At 39.0% G+C, this 24,095-nt stretch overlaps 1 protein-coding gene across 1 annotated transcript in view; it reads left to right on the forward strand.

Annotated features, from left to right (window-relative positions):
• Positions 1-24,095, forward strand: part of PIGK (phosphatidylinositol glycan anchor biosynthesis class K) — a gene marked incomplete at both ends in the record, with an annotated part of 76,172 nt that overhangs the window by 12,598 nt on the left and 39,479 nt on the right. The window contains one exon of the mRNA XM_082002994.1: positions 6,936-7,108. Within this exon, the coding sequence (XP_081859120.1) occupies positions 6,936-7,108 (173 nt within the window). The remainder of the gene's footprint in view (positions 1-6,935; positions 7,109-24,095) is intronic.

Raw genomic sequence — 24,095 nt, forward strand, 5'->3', positions numbered from 1 at the left:
AGGGGCCCAAAACTGAACACAATATTCAAGCTGCGGCCTCACCAGTGCCGAGTACAGGGGCACGATCACTTCCCTACTCCTGCTGGCCACACTATTCCTGATACAGGCCAGGACGCTGTTGGCCTTCTTGGCCACCTGGGCACACTGATGGCTCATGTTCAGCCGGCTGTCAACCAGCACCCCCAGGTCCCTTTCCGACGAGCTGCTCTCCAGCCACTCCTCCCCAAGTCTGTAGCGTTGCATGGGGTTTTTGTGGCCAAAGTGCAGGACCCGGCACTTGGCCTTATTAAACCTCATACATTTGACCTCAGCCCATCGATCCAGCCTGTCCAGATCCCTCTGCAGAGCCCTCCTACCCTCCAGCAGATCAACACTCCCACCCAACTTGGTGTCATCTGCAAACTTACTGAGGGAGCACTCAATTCCCTCATCCAGATCATCAATAAAGATATTGAACAAGACTGGCCCCAGAACCGAGCCCTGGGGAACACCGCTTGTGACCGGCCGCCAGCCGGATTTAACACCATTCACCACAACTCTCTGGGCTCGGCCATCCAGCCAGTTCCTCACCCAGCGAAGAGTAAACCCGTCTAAGCCACGAGCCGCCAGTTTCTACAGGAGAATGCTGTGGGAGACGCTGTCAAAGGCTTTACTGAAGTCCAGGTAGACAACGTCCACAGCCTTTCCCTCATCCACTAGGCGGGTCACCTGGTCATAGAAGGAGATCAGGTTGGTCAAGCAGGACCTGCCTTTCATGAACCCATGCTGGCTGGGCCTGATCCCTTGGTTGTCCTGCAGATGCCCTGTGAGCACTCTCAAGACCAACCGCTCCATAATCTTCCCTGGTACAGAGGTCAGGCTGACAGGCCTGTAGTTCCCAGGATCCTCCTTCCGGCCTTTCTTGTAGACGGGTGTCACATTGGCAAGCCTCCAGTCTTCTGGGACCTCCCCTGTTAACCAGGACTGCTGATAAATGATGGAGAGTGGCTTGGCAAGCTCCTCCGCCAGCTCTCTCAGTACTCTCGGGTGGATCTCATCAGGCCCCATAGACTTGTGGGTGTCCAGGTGGTTAGCATGTCCTTGACTGCTTCCTCCTGGATTATGAGGAGTACATTGTGCTCTCCATCCCCATCTTCCATCTCAGGGGGCTGAATACCCTGTGGATACTTGGACTGGCTATTAAAGACTGAGGCAAAGAAGGCATTAAGTACCTCAGCCTTGTCCTCGTCCTTGGAGACAATGTTCCCCGCAATATACAGTAGGGGATGGACATTCTCATTGCCTCTCTTTTTGTTGTTAATATATTTGTAAAAACATTTTTTATTATCCTTTACGACTGTGGCCAGACTGAGCTCTAGCTGGGCTTTTGCCTTTCTAATTTTGTCCCTGCTTGACCTAGTGAGATCCTTGTACTCTTCGTGAGTTGCCTGCCCCTTCTTCCAGAGGTGATAAACTCTCCTCTTTTCCCTGAGTCCCAGCAAAATCTCCCTGTTCATCCAGGCCGGTCGCCTTCCCCGCCAGCTCGTCTTACGGCACATGGGGACCGCCTGCTCCTGCGCCTTTAAGATTTTCTTCTTGAAGACTGTCCAACCTTCCTGGACCCCTTTGTCCTTCAGGACTGTCTCCCAAGGGACTCTCTCAATCAGTGACCTGAACAGGCCAAAGTCTGCCCTCCGGAAGTCCATGATAGCAGTTTTGCTGACCCCTCTCCTTACTTCCCTCACAACTGAGAATTCTGTCATGTCGTGGTCGCTAAGTCCAAGACGGCCTCCGACCACCACATCTCTCACCAGTCCTTCTCTGTTTGTAAACAGCAGGTCCAGCAAGGCACCTCCCCTGGTGGGCTCACTCACCAGCTGTGTCAGGAAGTTATCCTCCACACACTCCAGGAACCTCCCAGATTGTTTCCTCTCTGCTGTGTTACACTTCCAGCAGATGTCCGGTAGGTTGAAGTCCCCCACAAGAACAAGGGCCAGCGAATGCGAGACCTCCGCCAGTCGCTTATAGAATGTCTCATCCGTCTCTTCATCCTGGTTGGGTGGCCTGTAACAGACTCCCAGCAGGATATCTGCCTCATTGGCCTTCCCCCTCATCCTTACCCACAAGCACTCTACTTGGTCTTCACAATCTTCAATTTCTATGCAATCAAAACACTCCCTAACATACAGAGCCACCCCACCGCCTCTCCTTCCCTGCCTATCCCTTTGGAAGAGCTTATAGCCATCCATTGCAGCACTCCAGTCATGAGAAGCATCCCACCATGTTTCTGTGATGGCAACTACGTCATAGCTGTCGCGCTGCACAATGGCTTCCAGCTCCTCCTGTTTGGTGCCCATGCTGCAGGCATTGGTGTAGATAGTGGATTGGTGTAGATTGGTGGATAGTAGGAAGCTTCTAAAATCAGCTTAATGGATAGCAGATGCTTTGCAGGTGTGGAAAGGCAGCCATTGGTACTGTTTTGCAAAGGTGATTAAATGGTTAAAATTCTAATAGTTCACTCACAAATGCCTGCAGAGACTGATTTCTCTGTATATCTGCTTAGATTCCAGAGCAAGATATGTCCAAATCCATCAGTATTCAGAGTTAATTATATCTTGGGTAAATACTAATTGTAGCTTTCAGATATGAGGCAGGAGGAAGAAAAAACCCCAACTAACAGATAATCTATGACAAAATTTATGAAAAGGCCTCTATAACAGTTACATGTATACACTGTTGAGATGACATAAAAAGTAACCATATTTTATTTACTCTGTTAACACTTTACACCTGTTCCAGTACTAGTTTCATTGTAGTAATACATTATGCTTTGGTGCCTTGTAGCTGTAAATCCTGACATGCTGCTGTGTCAGTGATCTGAGCCACCACTTACAGAACACATTGTCTTTGATTCTTTTCTGTAAAAGGAGCAGCTGCTCAAAAATTTTATGCAACCCTCTGCCCACCTGGCTGCTAGATATGTAGTACAATTCACTCTAAACAGCCCACACTTGACACATTTTATGTTGATACAGAATTGATTCGGTGCCTTAGATTCAAGGTTCTTTTACTACCTTCTAAATTCTGTCCTGTAGTTTAATACCTTCTGATTATGGGATACAGATAACTTCAAAATTAATCTTGTTAAAGAAGAATATGCAAGTTCTTTATTGATTAAGTATCTTCTGTCCAGTTCATTCGAACAGATCTTTAGAACTATTCTGTAAACCAGAAAATGAGTTGATTTTAAAAAAACAAAAGCCTAATAAGAAATGAACAGTGGTTTCTACAGTATAAGACACTATCTGGGGAGAGGTATAACTGGTCTAGTCCACTAGATGCCAATCCAGCTGTTGTGAAAAGTATAGAAAATTTGTTAGCTGGACAAGTAGTTTACCTTTTGACCTCTTTGCAGAAGATAGCTAAACTTTCTCTTTCACGTTTTTGTTTTTGCTTATATGCCAAATATTCTGGTAGAGCTGTGGGAAGTTATCCCATATTGGTAAATTCCTTACGTCATGTAAGACATCTTATCATACGTCAACTTGCTTATTGTTGCTCTGGGAAGAGAATAGACCCAAATATATTATGATTTGTGATGATCATGTACTGAGTCATAATATGCACATATTTCAGCAAACGTGACCTCTTGATTTTGAGTCGGTGCTTTTCAGGCCTTCGTTGAAGAGTTCCAAAACGACATATGGTTAGTCCGTGGTAAGGGTATAAGCCCATTTATTTGCCAACAATTATAGGGGATACTTTGGCACTGGAATGCACTGTTAGTGTTGTGCTGGTTTAAGAACAAAGACCTACTGCTTACCCAAGTCTGATTTTTTAAAATTAACGCTTTCCAAACTCAGGATAACATATTAAGTGGCTCACTAACTAGCTTTAAAATTATTAGCTAATGTTTAGTTATCTGATCTTCTATGTCAAATGTCTGCTCTTTTTGAAGTACTGTGTATTTGTTAACACCACTTCTGTCGCATCACCTTTTTACTTTTCTCCAACCATTCTTAAAACAGCTTCTCTTCACATCCACCTAAGATTTGGGTATTGCATTCCTGCAAAGAATGAGACCATCTTTTTTCATAATCCACTCCACCTACTCCCCACCTGGTCCATCTGTGTTGCTAAGGGATAGCATAAAGCTGTGCAAATGACTGACTCGTGGTTTGATCACAATTCCAAAAAAGTAAAGACTAAATTGAAATGTCACACATTTGAACTTTTAAAATAAGATTCAAATACATTTCTAAATAAGATATTATTTGTCATAAAATAGCTAAAAATGTTGTTAAGAAAAGTCAAGTTAACAAAGTTCCCATTCTGGGGAATTACTTAGCTTTATTTGAATAGTATCTTACTTTAAAAAATTTTGAAAAATTGACATATGAACAACTGTGTCTCATTTAGCTAGCATTTGCTTTTTCTTTTTTGTTGGAAGACCTTGGTTATTAGTGTTGGTCTGGTGTGGTGTAACTGCTTTGCAGTCTTTCTTGTCTCACACTGGTGCTGCATAGGTAGATTTTTAATACTGAAGTCATCTTCTGAGTGCCATTGCACATTGTTGTTCAAGATTCATCTTAACATCTTAGGTAGTAAATTATTGTGGGACAGGTTAGAAGTAGTTAGGCGCAGTATCAATTTCCCACTTTCAGTGCTGATGCAGTTGTTTTGGGACATTTACACTCTTTTGAGGGCTTGGAAGAGAGACTTAATCTATTAATATACTTATAATGGTATAACTGTAGCATAGATTTATGGACCAAATAGTGGGATTAAAACAATTTCTTAGCTTTTATAGCTTACTTCAGAGACTTAGTTTTTTTGTTTGTGCCCTTAGTTGGACCAAAGTTGAAAATTGATTGCATTTTGGTGAAACTGAAACTTAAGAGGGTTTGTGTGCATTGACCAAAGTGGCTTTGTGTGGGAAGCATGATGCTGATCAGTCTAGTTCATTTTCACTTCCCCGGGAGGATAACGGAAAGATTTGATCTGCCCCTGTCTTCTCTTTAGCAGCTCTATGATACTCTGCCAACAAGAGAGTTGGGAATTGTTAAAAAAGAGCTCAGTGCATATGTGTGCTTGTATGCTTCAGTCAAGGTTAAGCTGAAAGTGAGCTGAAGTCTCCCTGGACCGGCAGTCTAATGCCATATGCTTACACGCTTAGACAAAAAAAGGCAAGGTATGAAAGAGAAACTGTAATGGAGCAGAAAGGAGGAATGGGGAGATAGAATCTGTCCTCTGTGAAGAAAAGCCAGGTTTCCTCTCTGGGAAACTTTAAATGAAGGGCTCTTTTGCCCTAAGAGAAGGAGCCACACAAGCCTGTGCATTTTGTGTCAGGCTGAGCAAATTTCTGCTAGGAAGTATGGACTGAAACTCACAGGTTTTGTCAGTCATAATCTGGGATAATTGAGGTTGCATCTGCATTGAGCTAATTAGGACCTGTGATTTTGTCCTAAGAATGCAGCCTTCTAAGAGCTGACCCGTGATGTAATTAGGTTTATGCGCTCTAGATCCAGTGACTGATGGACCTGTTTGTGAAAATCACTTGGAGAACTTAAGGAAGATGAGCACCCATGTGGAGAGTGTCCTTCATAGTCCTGTGCATTAATCTGTTCTGTTAAATGTTCTGTGTTGCTAGAATACACAAAGACTTGCATAACCCGCATCATTACCAGGTGGTCTGCAGGCTGTCCGTGAGACAGTTGAATGGACAGCAGCATTTGCTTACGAAACTGTCCAGAGCACTGCAGAGCTAACGCCTCTAGCTAGCAGGATTGTGTGTCTGGCTCTTGTGTCTAGTAGGGTTGTGTGTTTGGTTTGTGAAGTGCTTTCTAATGATTGAGTCGTGAACTCAGCTTTCCAAGCTCATCAAGGAGGCTAGAAACAGTGAGGCCTTGGGCTGCATTTTATGGCACTTTAAGCTATGTAGCATTATTAATAAAAAACCAAACCAATTATTATTTAAGATGTTACATTATGTGCATTACAAGATCCCTTGAAATAAGCAATTTGTCCAGAAGGGAAATACCAGAGATTTTTGCTGCAAGTGTGGTAGGACTTGTGCAAAAAGGCATTGTTTCCAAAATGTATTGGTTTTGCCTTGAATACCTGCTGGGTACATACAATCTTGTTACCTAATAGGCATGCTGTCTTGTCAGATATTCTAAATGCCACAAGAAATCTGCCAGTGTTATGTCTACTTATTTTCTGCAAATGTGTCTTTATTCAGAATTGAGTCCAATGAAAACAGTTTGTTAGTGCTGTTCTTGTCTTCCAGGTTTTGCAATGTGTGCTGGATGTAGTGGATCTGATATGTAGGCAAAATATCTCGGTAAAATAAATAATAAGGTGTATAGCTAGTTTGTAGGTTTTACAGGATATGTCTGTGAACTTAATGTACATAAAACGTCTCTGGTATTTGAAGATCCAAATTCTGTGTTAATTTGCAGGCTATAAGCTAGAAATAAAAGATTTTTTTCTTTTCAATCAAAATGTGAATTTTTGCTTCTTTATGAAGCCTCAGCTATTAGCTGCTTATCAAGGCTTGTTTACTCTTGCCTGCCTCCCTTTGGTAAATAGGAAGAATTTATACCCACTTGTGCTTTTTGGAAGGTTACAGCAGCATTGCTGCATCTGTATTCAGAAACACATTTGTGCATTTAATCAATTAGATGTAATTGATGGTTGGCTTTCACAGAAGCATTTCTAAACTCAAATGGCAGAGTTGTGAGGATGAAGGCTTTCTGAAATGCATAATCGAGACGTTTATTCCTTTTAATGTTTTTGTTCAAACTTTTTTTTTCAGCTGAGGAGCTTGTATTGAAATTAATGCAAGTTACATGTGGCATTTATCTTTCTTTTTATAGCGATTTCGTTTTGGAAGGTGTATGTAGAAACTGTTGATGAATGAGGAACAGGATTTGATTGTCCACCTTGGTTTACAGTTTCAGGTCTGTCCAAAAAGTTTGTGCGTTTCCACGCCTGGGCACCGAACTGATCTCTTCCAGCGAGACCCACAAAATGTTCTGATAACAGACTTCTTTGGAAGTGTGAGAAAGGTGGAAATTACGACAGAGACAATTTCTCTGGACAGTGTCTTAGCTGGTTTTGAAAGCAAGTAAGTAGTCATTATTTAGACTTGATTTGTACAGCTCTGTGCCACAGAAATGAAAGAGTCGTATAACCATCAAGGAAAGAAGAACTCTCAATTTCCTGTCATTTTTTACAAAGAATCAGGGAGTTAGTATGGACCTGCTACTACTGATAAAGTTGTGGCTTGACAGCTGAAAACTTTGTTTAAAAATGCTCACCCCTTTATTCAGTCTTGTAAATAAATACAGCTAAAGACCAAGGTGTGGATGTCAACAACAAAAAAACCAGCCTAAAATTTTCTTTCTCCCTGAACATTTCTTCTTTAATGTGAAGATACATTTTGTTACTGTAAATTCCTGCTTGTAGTAGTTTATTCCCTCAGATAAGCTCTGAGTATAAGCCATCAGTTAGTTGTTTCATAACAACTAGCTTTTAAATAAATGCTTTGTTTCTGTTCTGTAAATTCTCTGGCTTTTGACATTAACTGTCCTGAGAATTTTGGTTGCTGAGATGCAACGATTAATTTGAACAAAATTGGTGGTGCAAGTTCATTGATAGAAGTTATAACAGGGCTTCCGTTACTTTGTGGGTGAAGAAAGAATTATAAACTACTTTGTATTTTTGGTATTCTGTTGCCACCTATTGGGAACATGTAAAGGAAGATGTGCTTGTACTGTAGAGTTTATTTAGCATTATACTTCCATTTCTGTTGCACCTTTTATGTTTCATGATACTGTTTTCTAGGAGGGGATAAAAAAAAAGCATGATTGAAATAGTCGGCTATACTAGGGATAAAATATTTTTCAACCCATAAATTTATGTAAATTATTGCCTACCTTATTTACTGTTGCTGAAGTCAAAGAACAAGTTAGCGGATAGCAGTTTTATTATTTTTAAAGTAGTCAGAGGAGGTTTAGACAGGACATTAGGAAGCATTTCTTTACAAAGAGGGTGGTCAGGCACTGGAACAGGCTTCCTAGAGAGGTGGTCAATGCCCCAAGCCGGTCGGTGTTTAAGATGCATTTGGACAATGCCCTTAACAACATGCTTTAACTTTTGGTCAGCCCTGAATTGGTCAGGCGATTCGACTCGATAGTTGTAGGTCCCTTCCAACTGAAATAGTCTAGTCTGTTCTAAACATTACAGTAACTCTGATCCTTATAATTAAAAATATCCTAAGCAGTTTACTGTATTTCATATTTTATTTTCATACTGTACTTTCATCTGTATCATGCGCGTTAGTACTAACCATATATATCCTAAGCTAATTTTGTGACTTCTTAGTTTAGAATAGTATTTAGTGACACTAAATTTGTTTTTCCTCTGAAGAATAAAAAAGCTTTTGGCAAATAACAGACATTTTGCCAGTCAATAACCATGATGGGAACTTAACCTATATGGGTTTCTAATTTGCAGACAATTAAAAGGAGAAATGGGTTTTGGATGACTTTACTATTCTTAAACAGGAAATGACTGGTTGGGATTTTCAGCTTTTATTTTTAAGTTAGTTTCGTGCCAATATGCGAGGTTTTTTTTAGGTATCAGACACGCTACTGAATTGGACACATGGAAGCAATGCTTTGAAATGGGCACTCATGCACAGAGAGGAATATTATCCTTGTGAAGTGTTCTGATATTTAATGAAAACTGTGTTACATTATCATGGCAATTCTGGTTAAGTTAAATCTGTGAAATTGGAAGGCATGGGAACATGCTGGTTTAATAGCTAAATTGTTCTCCCTTAGCTTGAGAGAGTTTTTGAGATCGTATATGCCTAGCAATGGAAGCACAGAGCAGCAGCAGCTTATGGAAACTGCCTCACGTATGTAATGTGTATGACCATTTTTAAGTGGTCTCGTGTAAAACAGTAAGTTATTCATTGTAATATAGTCAGATACAATTTTCCAAAAAAGTACTCCAGTTCTCAGTTTCTTGTTACCATTTCGGAAGAGTTTATAGAGAGTGTGTTTCTAATAGAGAAGAAAGTATGGACTTTGTAGAAAAGTGCTGGAAAAATGTAGTATAGCTATATAGATAGTAATGTGGAGTGCTTAATAAATCCCTTAAACAGAATTCTGAGGTCAGTACCTCTTGGTATGACAAAGATTTGTTTTGCTACAACAAATGTAAGAATTATAGCTTGGAACAAATTTATTAAATAAAAACATTAATGCTTTTTAGAAATGCAGTTTTGGAGGGTTTGCTCTGCAAGAATTAAGTTACTCTGGTTTCATTTAAAGAATACTGTAAGTGTTACACACATCTATTTCTGAGGGTGTTAAGAAGTTGGAACACTTCACAAATTACATTATCTTTGCATAGATACTACCCAGATTGTCCCAAATTGGTATAAGAACGACCCTTGAATGAAAGAATGTGAGTGCATTTTCTTAACCTTCTCAGTGTTAGTTAAAGCATTCTGTGCCTTTTGGGAATGTGATTGCTGTTGACGCCCCAGATTGCACTCCTATGTAAAATAGCTAGGGAAAGAGGGGGATAGCACAGCCTGGTTTATGTATTATTGAGAGACATCTAAACCAAGCTTATTAAAAATCTATAATCCTTCCAGATTAGTAATGATTAATCTTGTTCATGCCTAATATTGTTTTAAAAGCCTTTGTGAAGAGGAAGAAAGTAATGTAGAACTGAATTTTTGCCCCTTAAGGGTTTGCAAGAATTATCAGGAAGTATCTGATAGATCACAAAAATACACCACTAATACAAATTTTGATGTATAACATTGGTTACTGAGTGTGCAGATCTTTTTTTATTCTGACAATGTATGCAGAATCTTAAGTCTTTTTTCTGTATTGCATTTGAGTTACTGCATTTCCCCCCCCCCCCAAAAGATGATTTGCAGAGGTTTTATCGGTTTAATGTTTGTTATAGTCTCTTGGCTTCACTCGTTTATGAATCACTTCCTCTTTGTTTTATTACTTCCTCACTGTTAGACTGACACCTTTTTCCTCTTCCTTTTGCACACTGGTGGCAGTAGAATGCTACAGAATATTTGTGTTACGGAGCGTAACCAGCAAATGAAATGCAGACCTCAACTCTGACGCAGTCTTAAGTAGTCCATGTTAGATCTGATTTGTTTGTTTTGAAGTTGCAAGTGTCATATGTGCAGATAAGGGCATTAAGAAACAAATAAACAAAGGCAATAAACCACTAATTACATAGATAATGGTAAAGAAGATGCCGTCACATGAGGCATGAACATTTATTGGGATGGTACTGCTGGCAGACTATTCAAGTTTTCATCTAACCCACTGCTGTGACTTTGCCAAATCTTTTAAACAGAAATTTGTTCTTTTGTTACGCAATTGCTTAGCAATTACTTCGTAATACTGATCCACTCCCAAGCTCAGTGTGAGCTATAGCTGTGCAACCAGATCAGAACTGGCCAGTTTCATGTTGAGCACAAACCATGACATTTGACAAGTGAGGCCTTTGAAGTTTCCTTTGGCTTTGGCTGAGACTTGTACAAAGAACAACTACTAATTAACCAAAAGAAGAGGCTTGCTTTCTATCCGCATAGTAGTAGGTGAATATTTCTGAGTAAAAGCTTTAAAAAAAAAGAAAAAGAAGAATCCTCTGCTGTTTCCTTTCTTCATAGCAGTTTCAGTGTAAGCTATGTTCACTTCAAAGGGCTTGTTCTGCAGCTGCCGCAGTCCTGACTGAGTTTGTATTATCAGAAAACCTGACGGTCTAGGGGTTTTGGGGCTTCAGCTGATTATATTTTGTCTAAATCCCCATGAAAGAGCAAAAAGTAAACATTAAGGAGCAGAAGAAATCCTGCATCTTTGGAGGAGGAGCCTTGCAGAGTTTAGTATATCTAATAAATTAGGAGTGAGTCTCTTAAACTTGGATTGTAACTCTACAGCCAGTTGGAACACTTTCTCCTTTTCAGCTCCTAGCATGAGGAAAAGGTATGTATCAGCAGAAAGTGTTGTTAAAAATTGGGATGAATATTTCTCTTGAGGGTAGTAAGAAGTCAATTAAAGACAGCATCATATAAAACCATCCTAGTTTCATTGCTTTTGAGAATTGGGCTTCATACTTAATACTTCTGTTAAGAAGAATTGTGGTACTACTGGCAGTGACTATTTTCCTAAAAATAAAGAAATTGGCTGCTTGTGTTAGGAAGGATGCTTGTGTAACAGAATAATTATGAGTAATTGGTTCATTTGCAGTATGTAATAGCTAATGTTCCCGCAATTCTTTTTTTTTTGTGTGTTAGGGTCTCTCTTCCATCTCTTTCCTGTCCTTTCTTCTTTTCCACCAGTTATTTTCAGTTTGATGTGCTTAATAAGTAAGGCTGCTGTTTTGTGTTCCTGAATCCATGGGGATCCAGTTTGTGGACCAATAGGTGATTTTTTTTTTTTGGCTAGTAGATGCTGTTCAGCTCAGTGGGCTTTTCTTAAAATAAAAATGGCTGGATTTGTTCCGAGATCACTGTTCATTTTTTACCAGATGCCTCAGATTAGTAATTCTTTTAAGTTTTATAAATTATTTTTAGGACTAGTTCTGAAAGCTCTTGTTCTCCGAGAAACTCCTAGTTCTCATTTGCGTCCTGATTCGCTGTTTATGTCAGTTATAGATTTAAGTTAGCTGCCCTCTCCCTCCCCTCCCCCGCCCCCCCCCCCCCCCCCCGCCTTGTATTTTCTACCTATCCTTTATGCGGAGGCTGTTAAGGGTAAAAGCCGCTGTATTGGTTCAGGTGACAGCAAGGGCTCCACGTTGCAGCAGCAGGTTTGGGCTGTCCAGCGGAGGCCCCGGAGACCCCGCCGGCGCCGCGCAGCGAGGGCGCGAGCGGCTTCGGTCCGGCGGCGGCCGCGGGAGGCAGCGGGGCTGCGCGGCGGCGGTGCCCGGCAGGCGCCGGCAGGGGGCAGCATGGGAGCGGGCGAGCTCCCGCCGCCGGCCGCAGCCCTCCGGAGCGGCGCGCGGGCGCCCGGGATTTGCGCTGGGCGCGCGGCGTGCCTGTGGCGCTTGTTGCGGATCCCACCCCTTCGCCCCCCTCCGCATCATCGGTTTGAAATTACCGTAGATGGGGAAGGAAAGGTGTTGTTCGGTGTAAATTTGCTGGGATAATCTAAGATTTTAATTTTATTTCCCGTTGGACAGCAACTTTGTGGGGATGTAACGCGTTTCAGTTTCAGCGTAGTGTGTAAATAGAGAAAGTACTTAGAAATTAGCAGGTCTGTACTCATCAGATTATGATTATGATGATGATTGTTATTATTCATAACAGATTATGAAACTGTTAATTCCAGGTAGTAGAGTTCTTTCTGGAAACCTCTTCAGATGGATTTCATAATTTTTTTTTTCCACGAAACACGCTAATCAGTTACACAGGCAGTGTATTTTCCTCTAATGTCTTACTGTTACAGCAGAATAAATTTATGAAGTGGGGATTTTTTGATCCATGTGTGTTTCAATAACCTGCAAGTAATGAAAAAAAAGTGTGAACTAATATTTGCTGTTAAATATTATTGCTATATTTCTTAAAGTATTTTGTAAATCTTTTTGTTTTTTCTTTGCTTGCCTAGGGAGAGATCAGTATATATATATGCACATATACATACGCTTCTATACCTGTTAGTGTAAAAGACTTTTCAAAGTAATGCAACTAAAATTTATATTAAGGCTTTTAGTATTATAGTAGGAGAAATTATATAGGAGGGTACAATTTCATTAGTATAACATCAGTAGAAAATAAATAAGGATGACTGACAATATCAAAAGGAGCTGCAGGTATAAATTGTGTTGGAAAGACTCTAAATGTACTAAAGTGTTATGCTTGGCAATCACAGTCCCTGTTTAGCAAGATACTTTAACAAGCAGCTTTGAACAGTATATTATTTGTTCATTTGAAAGTGTTTTTTTGACCATGCCTTTTGCCAGATTCTGTTTTTTTGTAAGAAAATATGTTTTGTTGCAAAACTATAGCTCTTGAGTCAGATTTTCTTTGGTCTTGGGTGATTTTTTTTTTTCCTTTTCCTCCAACTTTTAGTGATATTTTATGTGGCATCGTGCATTTCCTCTATTAGGAATCTTCAACTGTTAGTACCAAGTTGTACTTCTATCATTTCACATTGTTTTTAGTAGAATGCTACTTTTCTGAACCTACGTATAGTTATTCCTACATACAATTTTAATAGGCATTGACACCAAAACAAATGTCTTGGTCTGTAGAGGTCCTGTGAAGCACATACAAGTCAATGGCAGTATTTTTGTTAACTTCAGCTTTTCAATCAAGTCCAGAAGCTACATGTTCTTCGTAAGTGACTTCCGTATGGCAATTGACTTATACACAGAATAGTGTTGGGGAATAGACAGGTAATGTCTAAAATTGTTGCATGGCAGATTTTGAGGGAGGTCTTCAGTAAATTTAGTAGGTTTTTACATCAGCTAGAGAGCTGAGAATATCCAGAAATCAAAGGGTGTTCAGTCGAGATTTTTTACTTCGTTTTCCTTTACCCACTCCTTTTTACAGGTTTGCTATGTAGCATTCTTATTTTCTCTCATTGTTTCTTCTTCACCTCTTCTCCCTTGTGTGATGTTTACCTGCTGTTGTTTTTGCAGCTGAGTGGGATGGTCTACAATTCTAGTCTCCTGAAGTGCTCGTTAGTCTTTCTAGTGCTCTTTATATGGAGGTCCTGACTTGATCTTCTTGCTTTGCTATCCAGGTGCTAAATACAAATTAATGTCTGTTCTTAGAGGTACTTCTGTAGTTGTGTACTGTATGTCACCTCTCAAGAAGACCATGCAAACAGCTGTAGCATTTGGCATAAGTCTGACCAGCAAATATTTTCATGTAATTTTGGCATGTTTTCAGTGCTTGGAGATAGCATGATAATTTCAATAAAATTCTATTACTATTATTTACTTCCTGTCAAAAGTACCAGAGCTGCTGTTGATGTTTGTTAGGATATACTTTTTGTGTGATTTAGAAGAAAATTTCTAGGAGGTAGAAAAATTGGGTGCAAAGAGTAAACAGGCAGCTTGAAGCAGTGATTATGGGACTGTTAGGTCTTTGGAATTTAGTGGCCAAGCATGCGTTAGCATTCCTTATTCCCCAGAAATAATCTGGGCACATAACTATTAAGCCTCCAGGGCTCAAGCAACATTGCTGGGGTTTTTGTTGTGGTTTTTTTTTAAATATGATATTAAGGCATATGCAAATACTCTTACTCTTTCCCTGTTTTGATACTGTGAAAAAGCTTACACTTGATTTTTGAGTGCCAGAGGGATTACTTTCCAGATGGTCAGAGATTTCTGCCACTGAAAAGTCATGTCTTGTCCAAAGCTGTGGAGGAGAAAGGGACATTCTGCCTTCACAACACATTTATATAACTGATGGCTAAAAGACCATAAAATGATCTCTATCTGTATCTCCCAGCCCTCCCAATAGGAGAGACCTTTCTCAAGTCAGGTGTTTGGTGGGACAAAGCTCTTGTCATGGAGTTATTAAATTTATTATTTAAATACAAGTCCTTGAAGCCCTTGTTGATTTTTAGTAATAGTAAGGTGCATGATGGTGCGGAAGATAGTGAGAAGTTTCCCTGCACTGCTCATTTCTGAATGCTGTACTACACTCAGAGTAGTTATGCTTCATAGTGAGCATACTAAGGGCCCTATTTCTTTAGCAAAAAAGTGAAATGCGAGTTGTGAGAGGAGAAGAGCTGAACTCCAAAAAAAGCATTGCGTTATTGCTAGGCATCTCTTTTCTATGCGGTTAGCTGTTTCAATAGACTAGTGTGAATTCGTGGCAACAGGAGAGCAAGGAAGTCACAATTGCATCAAAGGATGGAAAGAAAACTAGAGGTTATTACAAAAGGCCATTCTGATCACATAAAGAAGTGGATTTACAGATGGCTTGCTGAACACTGTTTAATATTCTTTACAAAATGAGATTGGTTTATGTGCTTGGTCAGGGGTATCAGAAATCCATAGAAACTGTGGGAAGGGAAATAACAGATGCTGAATACATCTACCAAAGTGTCTAAGCTACTGCTAAGATTATTGTATGAAATTTATAGGACAGTAGAGTATTATCTGTGTGGTAAGATTGATCTTTCAGGAAAAGAAAGTAATTCTGTAAACAGTAATTCTGTAAACAAAGAACTTGCTGCAAAATGGGATTTATTCAGCAGGAGACCCTGTTTGCACAAAAGGTTGGTATTGGTAAGTACCAGGAGAAACAAACAAAAGTAGTGAAACACAATAGAGTGTTTTGCATCCCCTGAAGCGGAAAAAGAAAAAAAGAGGTAAGTGGGATACAAGGGGAATTGGAGGAATAGCTATGCAGGGGTTGGGTATGTTGTGGTGTCTCTTGAATCCTAGCAAACTTAATTCAGTTGGCTTCAGTTACTCTTCAGAGGTTCCTGAGGCTGCAAGGTAATATTGCGGCAACTGTGGATGTTCAACTTTCATAGAATGGTGACAGCCCATCTCCATTTGTGCCAGTTACTGTTAAAAAAGCAAGACTAAATTGGATGCAACTTTACGTAATATTGACAAAGAACTAAAAAGCCTGAAAACCCCTTAGTCATCTGCCTAAAGGTCAGATCTAACTTGGAACATAAAGACAGGCAGGATTTCTCTTTCACAAAACGAACTGGAAGTTCCTACTGTGTGTATATGTATAGAGGTGTGTTCGTATTTTGTAATATAGCACCAGAATTTATTGCCACTGAAAGCAATATATTCCCATATCATAAATGGAACAAACTTATTTTCATTGCAAACTGAAATTACTAGGTTTTTAGGTAACCTAACTATATTTCTGTTTCTTATGGATGCAGGAATGGTTCAAAATCATTGGAATTCCAAAAACCATAAATTGACACCACCGGTATTGTTTCAGGAATTCCACTTTCATTTTGTACATACTATATGGAATTGGTGAGAGCACAGCATTACCTGAATAACATTCGGGTGACTGGCAGGGATGGGGATTTAGAAGCAAATTTGGAGAGGGAGAACATGTCTTCTCTCACCCCTGCCGAGTGTTCAGGCATGAGTAGTCCAATCCAGTAGTTCCAAAGAGAAGGCAAGAGCACAGTGGAGGTTAGGATTTCCCTTCCTGTGGGGAAGTGAAGGATAAATGTTGAGTATCGGTCTTCACAGTTGTTTTAGCATAAATTCCTGGAATTATGTGATAGCTATTTTATTTTAAGTTTCTGTTCCTACTGGTTAAAAAAACCCTGTTGCTGAAGTCTAGCTGACATACAAATTTGTTCCAGTATTAAGGGAATGGCTGATCAGAAACTGAAAAAATTAACAGTGTTGCACCTTCCTCCTGCCTCCTGTTGCTGGATTTTTAATTTTACAGTGGTATTTTCAGTGTAATTCTCTGTGTAATTGCTATGTAAAAAATAGAAAAAAATCAGTTCTGCAGGGACCAGATGCAGAGGAAAAGACTGAATAGAAAAGACTGGACATGTATTGGTACATTTTTAGACACTCTGATTGAAGGATAAGGAAAAACTGCTAATCTTTCATAATAAACAGATTATAATCTTTAAATTGCCAGTATCTTTTTACTCTTACTATGTTTTATCTCAATTTTAAAAAAGTTTATTAGATTGTTATTTTTTCAGTCATGAATGATAGATGGCAGATTTTTGGATTCCTTCAGCTTCAGAAGGTGTGTGGAAGGGTACTTTGTAGAAGTGGGCTACCTCTTGTACGTATTCTGCAAAAAGTTTGACATTAGGAATCTGAGTACCCTCATCAAATCAACCATTACTGAACGTGGTTTTTCTGGCCTGGGACATTGCATGTTCTTAAGCCAAAGCTGGCTCATTTATTCTGCTTAGAAAAGCCAAATTGGCTATCAGAGTAAGCCACAAAAATGTGTATCCCACAGTATGTACCTGTACCATAACCGGTCCCAGGCAGTTTGTTGATCTGTATAATTTGCACTCTTCTGGCTTAGCAGAGCCTGCTGCCCTCACTGGGAGGGAGATTAACTGCAAGGAGAGAACAGATGGTCTTTCTGCTCCTCACTGAGGGCACTGTATCATGGAGGGGGCAGAAATAATCTGTGATTAGGCTGTGCTAGCCAGAGAGGCTGAAGGCATCATGCTGGACGGCATGACTTGCTTTTCAGTTTGCGCAGACCCCAGATGGGCTCTTAGGAGGACAGGAGGGCTGGAGCTGCTTGGTGCCAATATGTTTTCCCCATGGCTGCCTTCCTGGAACTGCAGTCCAGGGCAACGGTTCTGCTGGCAGAAGCTTTCCTAAACTAGGGACAAATCTGGCTGAATTTCCTCCTGAGCAGCACAGCGCTCTGAAGGATAGGAATGGTTAGATTTTCTATGCAATCGGAAAGATTACTTAGGTGTAAACTGTGTGAAAGCAGCAGATAAAAGTATGTTTTTCTTGTAGTTCCACAATAGCTATTTGAATTTGGCAGGTGGGGTAGTGCATATAGAATTATAATTGTATTAAATAATTCGAATGAAATAAAAATCAGAAAGGGATACTTGTATTCCTGGATGATTTCTAGTCCTGTGTTACCTGCAAGTGAGACATGTTGCCATGGGTATGTCTCAGCTGCTCTAAGATCTCAGTAATATTTTTCTGTTTGAAATAGTAGGGCTAAAGTTACATATCTACATATTTAGCAATTTATGACTCATTTTAGTTCATGAGAATATAATGAACCCTGTAGTTACTGTAAGGTTTATCTCAATTTAACATAATATTTAAGTTTCATAGTTCCCCACTGACTAGTATTTTTTTTTCTATTGGTTACTTAAGAGTCTGAACCATGACTTCCCACTAGAATAAAATAGGAATGAAGACTGCTTGCTGTAGGTCTAAATTTTATCTAGGGAATTGGAGCAGAACAGCCACTAAGTGAAACTGCTCTAAATCTCAGCCCTAGAGGACATAACCTCTGTTTCTTCCTTAACTGTCAAATAGAGTGACCTAGTTCCTTTTTCCTTTGTGTGTGGTTTCCCTCTGATATAATTTTTACTAATAGGTACTTTATTACAAAATATTCTGAGCTGACGTCTGTCTTATTAGATGCTTAGGAGCTTTTACAAATGTCTCAATAAAAATATATGGTGTATCTGTAAAATGGATAAATCTGCACTCTGCTGTAATGTTTTAAAACTGGAAACTATGTGCACAAAAATGTGGTTAGATGGAAAATTGTCCTTAAAACAGAGTATTTCTACATGGTTTGTGACTCTAATGGCATTACTGAAAAATACTAGACTGCATATTAATCTGTGAGTTTATAAAGTAATTTAGGAAGGACAAGAGAAAGTACTAAGCTAGCTGCAGCAGGAAGACTTTTAATGCCATAGATTCAAAGGTGGTTCATGTCAGTGGTTGCTCTAAATATTTTATAGTAATAATCGTTGTATTTTAAGTGATGTGTGTTTGTCTGTTCCATTACTAATGAGCAAGTGTCTAAGCAGCACCATGAAAACAGCTTCCTCAGTTGCCATTTTTTGCGGGATGCTTTCAGCAGCACTGGTAGCTGTTGAAAGGTTATAGAGAGGGACATGCTTCCAGTTTGCTGATGGAGTGTGGAAAAAGAATGCACTGGTGGTGTACATATTCTGCAAACAGAGGACTTTCATTATTGGTCACAAAATTCTTATTATATTGCGCTATCAGGGTTTTATGCAAACATAATTACTTCTTTAACACCATAAGAGAATATACATGAGTCATTTGGTAATTATGTGCCAAATTATGACTGTTCTTAAATTAATCTAATACTAAATATAAAGCATTTAAAATTATAGTGCAGTTCTTAAAAGATTATCATTATCACTATTGAATTTTGTGTACACATATGTGAGCTTTATGGCTGGTAGTAATAGATGCAAGCGATGCCTTAGCATAATAGTGATTAGTAGTGTGACATGGAATTTATTTATGGTAGTGCATCACCCAGGAGGTACTTAGTTGAGTGTTTAGATATCCTAGATAATTGTTTCTTACTGGTTTCTAACTGTTTCTTTCCTCTTTCTGGATGTAAAATGAAGTCCTTTACAAGACACACTGAGACTGGGAAAAAAAGCAGGGGGGCAGGGTGTGGAGCTCATTTTACATGTTAGTGATTATATTAAAAAATGCAGCTATGGAACAGACCTAATCGTCATGTAACTGTTGCCTATATCTGGCTGTGAGCATAAGAGAAAGCTGTAGAAACTATGGCTGATATAGATATCATTGGAAAGGAAATCCCACCTACTGAGGAAATCCCACCATCTTTTAATGTGCCAAATGAATATGCAACATGCACACAGTAACAAACTGAAGTCTCAGTAAAGCTAGTGTAATACAAATTGAAAGAGGGAATGATTAATGTATTAATGCATTTTGTGCCTACTATGCTCATCTAGTAATCAGATTATTTTGCTAAATGTAATCAGAATGGTACAAAAGAATAATTATATTATAAAGATAACTTCACCAGAAATTTGAAAAGAAATGAAATTGCTGAAATGAAGTGAAGCAAATTGTAGATTATTTATTCTCACTGGTAATTGTCCTTGTAAAATAAAAGAGTAATTTTTAGGTATGCTGCTTTTCAAACTGAATTGGGAGAAAAAAATTAAGAGGAGAGGAGGGATCAGGAAGTCAGCATAATCAGAAGTAACAGAAATATACATGTTAGTTGTCCACACAAGTCAAAAAACATAATGTGTTTCTGTTTATAAAACCTGAAATGAAAGAAAATTTCCACATCCATAATACATGACAAAGGTGAATTATCATTGTAGAGGCAAACGGATGTTGCATGCAACCCATCCCCCAAAAAACTAATGTGAAGTCATTCTCAGGGCTGAATTCTATGAAATAGAATTTAGTTTGTAAATCCTTTCTATTTTTTGCTCACATCATTGATATTGCATAAGAGGATGACAGTATTAAACGTGAATTAATTTTTGCAGAGGTTGTTTCAGTAGCCTACTCTACTGACCTGGACCAAACTGTCTCCAGCACAGGCCCGCCTATATATATTCCAGAGTAAAGTTAGAGGCTATATTCAGGTAACCGTATCCAAGTAAAACTTTAGGAATGCTACTTTTGGACCTTACTTAATGAGTGAGACAGTTAATCTGTTTGTTGTTAATAGCTTGGTGTGGATTTATGTATTTAATGCTCAGTCCTGTATGTTGGATGAATTTTGTGTCATAGTTTAGTTGGCTTTGTCTGACTGAATCCCTGTGTGTGTTTGAGTTACTTTTTGTGAGTGAGGTGGTAAATGCTAATGAGAGGTGCTTCCTATCTGGAGTAGAAAAAGATTACATTGTCCTATAGAAAATACCAAGACAGCATCCCCTTTGCATTAACTCAAGGAAAAGAAAAACTTCAAGAACAAACCCACACTGAAGAAATTAGCCCTAAACTTAAATATTCTTGGAAGGATAGACTTAAAAGTAGAATCTTAGTGAACCGTTTGGAAATAGCTCAAGCTTTTGCATGTACTTCGTCTGTTTGTTGGCATACACAGATTGTTTCCTGTAGGTTGTAGACCAACTTGATGACAGACTGTGCTAATCTTAAGAAATATTTTATTAAAAGTGATGAGAAGTATTTTTTTCCGTGACAGGGAAGTTTGAACTGATGTTAACCTGCAGTGGTAGTGTGGAGCTTAAGCGCATTTAGCCATTCTCATTTTGGTTAGTTGTCCCTCTTAGTCTACATGAAACAAGAGTGATTAATTTTCTTTAAAAAAAAAGAGTGTTACTGCACAAGGTCTTTCGTTCTTTATGTGCTGTTGTTTATAAGAATTGCTTTATATTACAATTACGGGTGCATTAATTAGTATATTTTACCTGAATAATGTTCAGATTAAAAGAAAGAAACTCAGACCTTTAAAAAACAAACCAAAAAACTCCACTTCATTTGCTAGTTTTCAAAATTCCCCAAAACTTATCATTTTTCCAGTTACTACTGTGAAATAGCAGGATTCTCATCTGGTGCAGTATGCAGCACCTTAGTTGAGGAACTATTGTTATAGAGCAGATAAGATGAAAAAAAGTCATTGGATTTGATGAAAACCTGCATGAGCAGTGGGGGGGAAAAGCCAAAGTTACCATAGCAACTACCCGTGCTTTAGACAGAAGCTAAGTAAAGAGAGAAGAAATGTAACAGAAAATAGGGCCATTTCATAAAGCATTAAAAAATAAAAATGAAATTTTAAGACAAATACGATTAATACTCAGCTTTTATCATGTAGAAATCCTTGATAAGCAGCTCATTGTCTTTAAAATAAAAAAATAAGGACCACTATTAATAAAGAAGTTTTAGTGCTGGAGTCCATTAGATCCTTTTAAGGAGATACTTTTGTGATTTTGGTGTAAAAATAGGTGAAAGTTTTATGAATTTTTTTCTTCTTATTTTCTTTTCTGCATATGGTTTTCTGAGTAACTGCAGTCTTAACCTGTGTGATATAATAGGCTCTGAGAATGCCTTTCATGATATAAACATGACCAAAAGTCTTCCTGATAAATGTGGTCCCGCAGTGGGAATACTGGGAGTTCTTCATGGGATGGTACGCTGGGTCAACTGACCGTGTAGCGCTCCTTTCAGTACATGAGTGGCAAAAGCACCTTTAAAATTCTTGGACATCAAAGTTTCAAGAAAGAGCCGTGTTGGTAAGTTTAGGTGTGAGAGTTGCCCACACATAACAGGTTTATGTAAAATAACGTATACAGTCACCTGCCCGTGCCTTTGTGTCTGAACCTATGTTCTGATGTCAGTGGTTAAAGTCTGGGCTTTGACAATTTTTTGTCTTTTTGAATGGAGTCAGCATTCTGCAGTGATATTGCGTATGAAACCTAGTGTTTGCCTATATATTGCTTCACAGTTGTGCAGAATTAGATTTTTGTGTGGGTGAACATCAAATGTACGGGGGGTAAGATTGCAAGCATTGTTTCTTTTCTACTTCCTATGCAGCTATTAAGCCTTAAATTTGATCTTAGTCCTCATAGAGCAAAACGGCCCAGTTGAAACCTTAAGCAAATAAGAAAACTCTGAAAATGAAAATGCACTTTAATGTCCTATCCTGAAAGAGTACTCTGCATGAGTATTGAAACAGTTTAAAAGTTGGCGTACAAAAAGAGAAACAAAAACCCCTTTACCCTTTCTTTAAAATACAGTCTGACTCACTTCTTGCCTTCTCTTCAAAAGGACTGTGTGGTGTCAGTTTTGTTGCAGCACAGTTATCCTCCGATATTGTTAGAATATGATTCTATCATATAGTAGTAGATAGTAACTAACTGTCCTAGACAGTGCCGTAGCCTGGGGCTTTGCGTACATGTCAGCGCAGTTGTTACTAGTGTCTTATTTCTTCTGGGAAAAAAGGCATTGTTTCTGATTGTTTTTATAAACCACCGTGAAATGGAAAATGTTATCCTTTCTGGAAGTTTATAGAAAGGTAAAAATTTTTGCATTATACCCCAGAGTCTTCCTGTGAATCCAAATAAAACACTTGTGATGTATTCCTTATTGTAAAGTGAGCATAGTATTTTTTTCCTTTCTCATCTTAATGAGTTACAAATATAAGTCTATATTAGAGTGAGAACTGATACTGATTAAGCTGAAATAATGAAATAATGAATGTTACAAAGAAAAAAGGCAGTGTGAATTTCTGTAAATGCTTAAGGTCCCTGCTCTGGAAAACAGGTAGGAGCTCTAGAAACACTTTGGCACTGATCTCTTATTTATTTAGTTGCCCCATCTAAAAAAACGTTCTCTAGTGTCTCTGTAGCATGATTTATGCTCCAGATTAAATGCAACAGACTTCTTACTACAGTATATATATTTTTCTTTAGGAAAAACTACAGGAAAAATGCATTCTAGATCAGTTCACCTATGCCACTTAGGACTTGTATTTAAATATTTAATGAATTCTTGTCTGTATCAGGTTGCCGTTTGACCTGAGAAAAGGACTTTTCCAGTGTGGCTGGACTTCGTGTAATAAATTTTTTGTGTTGGGGCAGTGCATTATAAAGCAGCCAACTTAGAAGCACACAGTGGAGTTGAGCAACCAGGAAGCCTTATAACCAAAGCAGTGTAGGTGTTCGTTCCTGCTGCAGCTGGACTTTAGCGCACATGGTTGCTGCTCCCTGATGAACCCTCTCTCCTGCAGACAGAGCCCTTTGTACCATGTGCCTGTCTCTGCCAGAGGTTTGATCTAAAAGCCCTGTAGAAATCTTCCAAATCTCAGTGTGCAGCCTTGTTCTCACATAACACAATCTGTTAAGACTACCGAGGCTATCTGTGGTACACCCTCACAAGGTACTGTTGACATGTATTTCAGTTAGAAACTCATAAACATTACATTCTGAAATAGTTTTCTATGACATCTCTGTTAAGTTCCTGCTGAACTTGTTTAACACAAGCAAAATAGGAATTGTTTTCTAGCATTTTTTTGGTGCTATGTTTTTATAGATGTGTGGAAACTTAGAAGTGTAGTGCTGTTTAGTGGGTCATGCAGGCTTGAAATACTAAGCATGTTGAGAGAAAATGCGGTCTGTCACTAATGTCATGAGGTAGGAGGAACATGACTGAACTCTTGACTATTCTGGTAGATTAAACTAAGCCCCACTAGGTGGTGCAAGCAAATAAATCACCTTGCCAAATACTTCTCTTCAGATGAATAAATTTGGGGAAAGGGTGTCTTGCACTAAGTTAAAATAGTCTTTGTTTTTTGATTTGCAATTATGTACAACAGTTATTAAAATGTAACATTTAACTCTGTCTTAGACTGCTCATTCCACATACAAGAAAAAAGTGCTTGCTGTTTTTTGCTTAGACTTGCTTATCTGCCTTTCTTATAGTGCAGGCTGGTGTCACGATGCTGTATTCATAGCTGGGGTGGTTGGCTTACAGAGGAAGTAGCAGAGGACTTCTACTGTGTTTTGCTGTGCTTTCAGAAGTGGCTGCTGTGAAATAATATCCTTCCTAGGAGCTTACTGAGTCATTTTCAGACTTATCATCTGCTTGGAGAATTCTCTCACAGGATC

This window comes from Phaethon aethereus (assembly GCF_964289735.1).
Source record: "Phaethon aethereus genome assembly, chromosome: 8".
In the NCBI taxonomy this organism is placed as follows: Eukaryota; Metazoa; Chordata; class Aves; order Phaethontiformes; family Phaethontidae; genus Phaethon; species Phaethon aethereus.